At 43.1% G+C, this 9,847-nt stretch overlaps 1 protein-coding gene across 1 annotated transcript; it reads right to left on the bottom strand.

The window, feature by feature from the left end:
• Positions 1 to 1,265: 1,265 nt before the first annotated feature.
• LOC143139643 (uncharacterized) lies at positions 1,266 to 9,517 on the bottom strand. Its single transcript, XM_076300277.1, has 5 exons — positions 9,433 to 9,517; positions 7,359 to 7,439; positions 5,682 to 5,828; positions 5,216 to 5,374; positions 1,266 to 2,279 (listed from the first exon to the last, which is right to left on the bottom strand). Exons 2-5 carry the CDS (start codon positions 7,436 to 7,438, stop codon positions 2,030 to 2,032), a joined length of 636 nt encoding a protein of 211 aa, XP_076156392.1. The 5' UTR covers position 7,439; positions 9,433 to 9,517; the 3' UTR covers positions 1,266 to 2,029.
• Positions 9,518 to 9,847: the final 330 nt, after the last annotated feature.

Below are 9,847 nucleotides of genomic sequence, written 5' to 3'. Positions count from 1 at the left end.
TTTTCTGTGAATATCTCGAGAACCGTAGGGTTTAGGAGGACCATTTTTTTTTGTATGTTGATCTCAAGGGGCCATGTCAACCCATTCCATAACCACTCATTTCATGTATAGCGCCACCTAGTTAAACACAAAAAAGTAAAAATGAGGTGTTGTAATCGCAGGTATCTGTGACCTAACATAGTCAAAACTGCACGAAATTGGAAGTGTAGGATCATTATGACACCCTCTGTATGCACGCCAAGTTTCGTGGAATTCCGTTCATGGGGGGCCACACAATAAATTAATTTATGTTACTATACACCAACTGGCCTGTAGGTGGCCGGAGACAGTTTTCTGTGAATATCTCGAGAACCGTAGGGCCTAGGAGGTCCACCTTTTTTATGTATGTTGGTCTTAAGGGGGCATGTCAACCCATCCCATTACCACTTATTTCATGTATAGCGCCACCTAGTTAAAAATTAAAAAGCAAAAAATTAGGCGTTTTCATCACAATATCTCTGGCTGACAAGGTCAAAACTGCACGAAATTAAAAGTGTAGGATCATTATGACACCCTCCGAATGCATGCCAAGTTTTGTGTACTTTCGTTCATGGGGGGCCTTACAATAAAATAATGTATGTGTACATTTAGTGACGTACACCAACAGGGATTCCCGGGACACTGAAAGACCGGGGTACACAAAACTTGGTGGGCATGTAACCCCATATGGATAGCATGGAACCCTCGTTTTTCGTTTTTTTCTGTAGCCCCCCCACTGGACTGGACCCCCAGAAAGGAGGGTAGGGCAGACACAGTTCTCTGTGAATATCTTGAGAACTGTAGGGACTAGGATGACCATTTTTTTCCGGATGTTTGCCTCCGGGGGTCATGTTAACCCATTTCATGTGCACACATGTGCACAAACAGATACACACACACACACATACATTCACAGTAATCATGCGTATGACACATACTCACACAGTAGACATATGTACGCTTGCATGCACAGGCACATACGCAGGCACACACACAAGCACGCACACACACACACACACACACACACACACACACACCCACATACATAACATAAACATGTACTGTACATGCACACAATTCAAGAATTTCTCAGAATTATGAACAGGCAAGATGGAGGTGGGGTTGTATAAATTAATTTTACATGTGAAATCTATGAACTAATCATGTTTTGGTACTTGTTGTCTAGCAGATATCAGTGAGAATTGAGTGTGGATAATGCAATTTAGTGAGACAGTTAGAATCATATAGGCCTTTCAGCGTGCTTTATTTTTGTGGAAAAGATGTGCTGGACTGGGCGGCGGTCATATTTTGTACCGCTCTGCGGTACATCTAGGTGATTCATCTGTAGTTCTCATAAAAACAATGTCGGCTCATCTGACCACAACGCCACCAGCACAGAGCAGTATGGAGTCTTGTGCTGTCAGGGCTGATTACTGACACCAGCACAGAGCAGTATGGAGTCTTGTGCTGTCAGGGCTGATTACTGACACCAGCACAGAGCATTATGGAGTCTTGTGCTGTCAGGGCTGATTACTGACACCAGCACAGAGCAGTATGGAGTCTTGTGCTGTCAGGGCTGATTACTGACACCAGCACAGAGCAGTATGGAGTCTTGTGCTGTCAGGGCTGATTACTGACACCAGCACAGAGCAGTATGGAGTCTTGTGCTGTCAGGGCTGATTACTGACACCAGCACAGAGCAGTATGGAGTCTTGTGCTGTCAGGGCTGATTACTGACACCAGCACAGAGCAGTATGGAGTCTTGTGCTGACAGGGCTGATTACTGACACCAGCACAGAGCAGTATGGAGTCTTGTGCTGACAGGGCTGATTACTGACACCAGCACAGAGCAGTATGGAGTCTTGTGCTGTCAGGGCTGATTACTGACACCAGCACAGAGCAGTATGGAGTCTTGTGCTGACAGGGCTGATTACTGACACCAGCACAGAGCAGTATGGAGTCTTGTGCTGTCAGGGCTGATCACTGCTGCTGATGGTGCTAGGAGGACAGATCACATCAAAACACAATCTTTCTTCTTCCTCCTCTTCTTCTTCTTCTGCTGCTGGTTGTGCTGCTCTTCTGCTGTCATCTCTTCCTCTTCCTCTCTGTCCTCTTCACCTTCCTCTTCCTCTCTCTCTTCCTCATCTTCCTCTCTGTCCTCCTCTTCCTCTCTCCCCATTGTAATCTCCCACAGTTCATTACAGCTGAGGATCGTGTCCTTAAACTCAGTGCACGGCTCAGTGGCTTTACAGCAGCGCTTCCTGTGGGAAGAGAATAACACACACACACACACACACACACACACACACACACACACACACAAGCAGTGAGCTAGGAACACACATATACATCCGGAGCAGTGGGCAGCTCTGGGCTTAATCCAGGGAGCAGTTGGGGGTTAGGTGCTCAAATGCACCTCATCAGTTGATGTGGATGTGGGAGCGTGCTGTTCAATCACTCCCCCCTCCAACATTTTTCCTACCAGTCAGGGATTGAACCTGCCACCCCTTCGGTCACAAGTCCGATTCAAAGCCACTTGCAAGATGCAACAAAGGTACAAATTAAAGGTGCAGTAAAGGTACAATGTCACTAGGATATTGTTAGTGCAGCAATAAACCTATAACCCTATAGGTTAGTTACCATAACATGTTACCCAGTAACATTAGCCTCTCTGTTTACAGGATTATGTAAATATTATATTTAGTTTGCCAGCATAGTAATGTGACGTTAACTTAAATTAATTTAACATTAGCCAAACAGTCAATAATTGTTACAACATTTGTCGATGACAGATGAAATCTTTGTGGTTATTTCCATGCAGTTCTATAACGTTAAAGTAGCTTAGTGTGGCTAAATCAGTGACACCAAATAATGTCAGATATAGAAGTCAGATTAGACAAGTCAGACTAGAATAACAGTCCAGGAGAGGTCAGGGGAGGGAGATGGAGGGAGCTAGATAAAGCATGTCCAGCTGTTAGCAGTGCTAAGAGATAGTCAGGATAGGGAAGAGGGCAGTGAGTAAGAGCTAGATAAAGCATGTCCAGCTGTTAGCAGTGCTAAGAGAAGAGGTACTCTTGGAAGAGCACCATGTTCATGCAGACCACATAACATGCCCTGTCTGCCCAACACTTTGTGTTTGCTGACCCTTTATGCAGGTAGCCAATATCGCCCAGTGAATTATATGCTGTGTGCATATTTTTTATTTTATCATTGGCAGGTTTGGCCATGTGACTAGCCCATTATGCCATTCTCATAGTTTTACATGCAGTACCTCAGTATGACCACTAGAGTGTAGTGTTTACCACTGAATGAGAGTGGGTTTGTGAATGTCATTGAAAATGGATGGAGTAGGGAAGTAATTTCAAAAGCTGTGTGTGTTTCACAGAGAATTGAAATGATTTTTAATAGTTGGCCTCTTTAGAATAACATGTATCCCAATATATGATGTAGCATCCATATCTGCATATATATGATTAATTCATACATTGAAATGTATTCATTTAGCAGAGTTTTCGATTCCAAGGCGACTTACAGTACAGCTTGGAGTTTAGTGCATTACTCAAGGACACAACGGTGGAAGCTGTGAATAGATCCCACAACTTTGCTAGTCCAGCTCCTTAGATGTGATTTCCCCAAATAACAATAGAATGCAGTAAGCAGATCCCCTCCTCCAGCAACAAACCATCTTCCTGCTTACCACTCCCATCCAAGACAGTGGCCATAAACCTGTTGAATGAGACACACCTCATCAGATAAAGACTCAGACTGATCAAAGGGTTTACACAGCATGAAGGTCAATAACCGGAACTCCTCTAGACTGGGGCAGGCGTGGACAAGGGAGAGGATCCTGATCCAAAACTCCCAACGGTGCCTCTTTCAGAGTGTTCAGAGTGGCTTCTATTAGTTTACTGTGTGTGATGAGAGGTGGGGGCAGCACTCCTCACCCCAAAACAAATCCAGTGATGGACAAACACCAACATCACAGGAGCTCACCAAATCACACATGTCTGACATCATCATTACACTAGTCTCGAAAGTGTTTAAACTCATTTTACATCCTGAACGTTGATAACTGCTACATGACTGTGGAGGTGAAGGCTGGTGGCTTCATGGCTTTGGCTGCAATCCTAGACATGACCCCACATCACATTATGATGAGAGTGATAGTGGATAGAGAATATCTGCACTGAATAGAGCATCACCTGCACTGAGCTATCTGACCTGCAATCTACTTACATCAAGCAGTGCCAGACCAGAAGCAGGAAGATCATAAACAACCCCAGTCACCCCAACAACGGACTGTTTACACTGCTACAGTCTGGAAAACAGTTTGGCTCCCTGAAGGCCAACACTGAGAGAATGAGAAAGTGCCCCCCCCCACCCCCACACCACACACTTGTGTTCTTGTATAGCTTTGTGTACACTGGACTCTGCCTAGACCCTTGCATTTTCCATTTTTTCCTTTTTTCCCTATACTGGAGTATGTGGATGTCCCGGTGTCTACAAATGCCTACATAACATCATCTCATCAATTTGTTCAGATTGTATCAACAGCATAGCCATCAACATGGAGCATTGAAATTAAGGCAGATTTCCAGAGTTTCTCACCCAAAATACAGAAAACTTTCAACATTTACCTTTCTGTTGCTATCTCTCTGCTGACAACAAGAATTCAGACTACAAAACTGCTGCATTAACTAAACAAAGTGTGAAGCTACTCGGGATCTTTCAACAACCACAGCGTTATCTGAAATAGGATAACATTTCTCTAAGTTCGCCTTCAAGCAAGCAAAACAATGCTTTGATGACATCCGTTTTGCCAGAAGGGCAAGGGTGTAGCAACAGGACAACAGTAGGTTGGACGGTTGACAACCGAGGTGGACTCGGACCGGTGGTAGGGCGAGGTGAACAGAGGACAACAGTAGGGAACAGTTATGAGAGTATTAAAATACGGGATACTTTACCGGAAAATATTAAAACAGGAAGACAGCAGGGGAAAAAGTTAAAATAGCCTACGTGAGAAACCCAGAAAACAACGGGAGGGTTGAAAGGTATGGTCTATAGTATTTGTAGGGCAGGGCACTCTCATTATTCATTTTCATGTGAGTGTGTTTTTGTGTTCAGATCTCACCTATTCACCTAACCTCCCAGTTTCCTGTTATTGGTCAGTAAGATTCTTATAAAAGGTGTCTCTTACCTTACGTTCTTTAGACTGGGGCAGGTGTGGATGAGTTTCAGAATCCTGGTGGCCCAGATCTCAGTCAGACAGCTCACAACAAGTTCCAGCCTCTTCAGATCAGGCAGAGAGGCCAGCCAGGAGAACAGAGCATTCACACACTCACTATACTCTAGACTCCTACACACACACACGCACACACACACACACACACACACACACACTCAGATTGGTCTAGTTGGCTGACTTTGGGTTTGAGAATGAAGTCAGGAGCATGAGGAGTGAATGTAGAAAGCAACTAATGAATAAACAGTGAGATTAGTTTTTCAAATGTCAAAATGTTGAAAGCATAAAAATACACACACACACACACACGCACACACACACAAACACGCACCATTCTTAGAAATTAAATTAAACACAAAACCAGCTTCTTATTCCTACACAAAGCCTAATGTGATCAAAACCATAAAAATAAAATTCTCACGTGTCTGTGAAATGTCTCAGCTGATGGAACCTGTGGAGGATCTTCCTCAGTACTTTCTCAGAGACCTGTGAGGAGAACAGCAGAGCTAGACCCAGTGAAGAGGCTTCAGATTCAGGGGAGGAATCTCCATACTGGGCAATCCACAGCCTGAAACCCAGAGAAGAGAAGGAATATAAGACTGACCATTTCCATGCTCACACCAGAGCCTGTTTACGGAGAGCCTGTTCACTCCCTCCATTGTATCCAAATAGGTTGCAGTTGCAGGCTAGACGGCTAAATTATTTTTTTTTCACTTGCTTATCACCAACAAAAAACATATTTTATCATAGTTTTCACAAGTACAGTATGGCTTATCCATCAAAAGTGAAACAAATACCCATATCCTTTTGGCATCTTACAGAGTGGGCTGGTTTTGCCCTTAACACGATAGAATTCTGCTAATGGATGCTGATTGGTCAATGAAGCTTCATAGGCTTCCATTCATTCTGAGTTCTCTCAGGGCCCTCAAGGTGAACTGCAGCCAGTTTCAACACTGGAAGTGTTTTGATAATGAATGTTCTCCTGTTGAAATGGCTCTGCACACACCATACACATTACCACATAGAACACATTTCCTTTAGTTCAAACTTATAATGCACTTTCCAGCATAGTTGTTATTTGGGAAGTGGTAAATGGGAAGTGGTAAATGGTAAATGCATCAAGTCAAGTCAAGTCACTGGTTAGATAGATAGATAGATAGATAGATAGATAGATACTTTATTGATCCCCATGGGGAAATTCAAGGGTCTCAGTAGCATACAGACATCACACACAACATGCACTTACAGCAGAAATGGTAAACATAAGTATAAGTATAAACATATAACTAAACTCCACTGTACAATAAAGACAGTACAAGATAAGAAAGATAAGAAAACTAACAAAACTAAATACTAAATACACTATATAAATTAAATTAAGAAAGTCCAGTGTGCTTGAGGGTGATCAAGCATAAGACGCTTGTAGTGACAGGGCCGGGACTGGTACGGTGCTAAAGGGAGTGAGTGTCATGGTGAAGGTGCAAAAAGTAGTCCAACCATAGTCCTTTAGTTTTGTGTGCATGGCAAGGTGCTCAAGAGAGTGAGTGTCATGGTGAAGGTGCAAAAAGTAGTCCAACATTAGTCCAACAGTGCAACAGTGCAAGAGTAAGGTCTAGAGACCAGCATAAATAATATGGACAAATAGGAGAGTAAAGTATAATGTAGACAAGGTAGAGTAAAAAACTATTTCAGTGCAAGAACAGGCTGAGGTAATAGGGTTATAGCCATTCATTCATTCAGTATTGTAGCAGAAGCCTGACCGCAGCCATTGATCATGTGTGCTAATATAGCATGAAAAACAGTGTAGCAGTAAAACAGTAGTGAAAAACATTAGGCTGTGTACATTAGTAAAACAGTAGTAAAGCAGTAGTGGGCAGTCAGTACTCAAATGGTAAGTGCATGGTTAATGGACTGCATTTGTATAGAGCTTTTGTCCAAAGCACTTTACAATTTCATGCCTCACATGTCTTGGTCAAGGACACTTCAACATGGAGGAGTCGGGTTCAAACCAGCAGCCCTCCAGACGACTCTTCTACCTCCTGAGCCACTGCCGTAATGAATTAGAATGTAGCTTAATGAGAAAGTGAAAGTGACTCACCAGACAACCTCCTCCTCTCTTTGCATCTCGAGAACAGAACAGAGACTCTCAGCTCTATCAGCCCCCTTCCGTACACCCATCCTGCCAATCAGAACAGTGAGTCAGGTGAAGCACACAGCGGAACCAATCAGAACAGTGAGTCAGGTGAAGCACACAGCGGAACCAATCAGAACAGTGAGTCAGGTGAAGCACACAGCGGAACCAATCAGAACAGTGAGTCAGGTGAAGCACACAGCGGAACCAATCAGAACAGTGAGTCAGGTGAAGCACACAGCGGAACCAAATGTGCAGTGTGTCAGATCCTGTGTGAGTGAGGTAAGAGCTAGATAAAGCATGTCCAGCTGTTAGCAGTGCTAAGACAGGAGGTACTCTTGGAAGAGCACCATGTTCATGCAGACCACATAACATGCCCTGTCTGCCCAACACTTTGTGTTGGCTGACCCTTTATGCAGGTAGCCAATATCGCCCAGTGAATTATATGCTTTGTGCATCTTTTCATTTTTATCATTGGCAGTGTGACTGATGCCATTCTCATAGTTTTACATGCAGTACCTCAGTATGACCACTAGAGTGTAGTGTTTACCACCGAATGAGAGTGGGTTTGTGAGTATCATTGAAAATGGATGGAGTAGAGAAGTAATTTGAAAAGCTGTGTGTGTTTCACCGAGAATTTAAATGATTTATGAGTATGTATAAGTATAAGTAAGTAAGTATTAATAAGTATTAATAAGTATAAGTATGAGTATGTATAAGTGTAAGCAGTGCTTAATTTGTAAAGTGGGAGGTGCTGGAGCGCATAGGGGGGGTGGATCCGGCGACTCAAAACGGGGATTTGAGGTTACGGACCAACAACAAAAAAAACCTGCGTACATAGCTCTGACTAAAAAAAACTAAACAACGCGGTGTGTACACCAGGGCAATGTTTATTAACTTCAGAACTTGCAACACTGCACTTCATGGGTGTAAAATGTAAAAAATTAAAATAAAAAAAACAGCAATTATCCATTATCAAATTATCGGAAAAAACTAGACAAACATTCTACGCATAGGCCGAAATAAAAACATATGGGCTATAGTATGCTATATATTGCAATTATGAAAACCCAGTAATCAATAATCAACTAGATACAGCGTGGAATGATTAATAATTTCTGATTGACACATCTGAATACCTATCTGAACCCCTATTCCCCCCCGGACACCTCCCCCCAATCAAAACACATCGAAACTGACACATAATATGACACAGAGAGGGAGCGGGAGACACAAACACTCACGCGCGCACACAAGCGCGCACACAGACCATAGACAGTAAAAGAAATGGACGAACAGACTCCGTCGTTTTCAATGGGAGGGCACTGAGTCAAATAGAACGATTTTTCAGTTGGTCCCCCCAGTACTGCGCAGACTCACACTTAACTTCGTGACGTTAGCCATCGAACTGAATCTTGTAACTCATATGATAGATACACAGAAATTCTTCTTACACTTCCTTCGCCTTCAAAGTCATCAAAGTTAAACATTTATTTATGTATTATTATTAATATCATCCTCACCAAGTCGAGTTAATGTTGAAGCTACCATAGCCTACATGATCATCTTCAAAAACAGTCATGCTAAAACAAAACAAAGTTATAGCCTTGAAGCTAATCTTTTTTCCACTTTTCCGACCTACGGTCAATCCATCGAAAACCTCTGAAATGATTAGTGCCCTTTTTTTAAAAATTATGTTTACTTTTTTATTATTATTAGGTTCCCTCTGTGTAATGCTTTACCTTAACATACGGTCGTGTATGCTAGGTTTTGCTTATGAGTTACCGTCATAGACAAGGTGGACTGAGCTTCTTATCCAAACAATACGGTTATCTCCCTACGGCGCGAAAGAGAGATTACGCCAAAGCTAGCTTCCCTCCAACCGAACAAGCTAACCGTTCTTCTTACGGGTAACCAACGTTACGGACGAGCTAGTGGAGTCTGTTTTGCCTTTGTAGTGTTTATGTGGATTACACAGAAGCTACAATATCGGCACAGGATATATGTTATATGAAGTTATGGTATTTCAAAAAAATCTTACAATGAATGGACTTCTATGGGAGTTAGCAGAGAGGTGGTCCCTCCAGCCTACGTCGATTCTTCTACTTCCGGGAATTCGCCTGCCCCCTTGACACAGACCGGGAAAACAGGAGATACAGGGGAACCAACAAAACAGTCCAACAAGGGGCTAATAGCCTCGGCGCTAAAGTATGCTATATATTGCAATCATGACCACCCACACCCAGTAGGCCTAATCAATGATCAACTAGATACAGCGTGGAAGCGCAATTTCTTCCTACTGTAGCCTAGGCCTACTTGTCCAAAATGGCCCATACAGCATCCAGACCCCCGGCCTCCATTACCCTGCTTCTTTCTTTACACCTATGTCCTTTACCATGACCTCACGTAAGGAAGGGGGTTGAACCGGGCAAGCGGCGGGCCGACAAGGCAAATGG

This window comes from Alosa pseudoharengus, unplaced genomic scaffold (genome assembly GCF_046254945.1).
Source record: "Alosa pseudoharengus isolate Yale_2024_CS ecotype anadromous, Long Island Sound unplaced genomic scaffold, YU_APseudo_1.1 YU_APseudo_1.1_scf_22, whole genome shotgun sequence".
Lineage (NCBI taxonomy): Eukaryota > Metazoa > Chordata > Actinopteri > Clupeiformes > Clupeidae > Alosa > Alosa pseudoharengus.
Note: the sequence above shows the minus strand (reverse complement) of the source record. Positions and strands in the feature narration are given on the sequence as shown.

What these genes read in the sequence shown, in the direction of transcription:
- LOC143139643 (XM_076300277.1), bottom strand. Translation starts at nt 7,438, where the DNA reads ATGGGTGTACGGAAGGGGGCTGATAGAGCTGAGAGTCTCTGTTCTGTT. An exon ending in AGAGAGGAGGAGGTTGTCTG is followed by an intron (nt 5,829 to 7,358) that starts GTGAGTCACTTT and finishes TCTGGGTTTCAG; the next exon opens with GCTGTGGATTGCCCAGTATG. An exon ending in CTGAGACATTTCACAGACAC is followed by an intron (nt 5,375 to 5,681) that starts GTGAGAATTTTA and finishes GTGTGTGTGTAG; the next exon opens with GAGTCTAGAGTATAGTGAGT.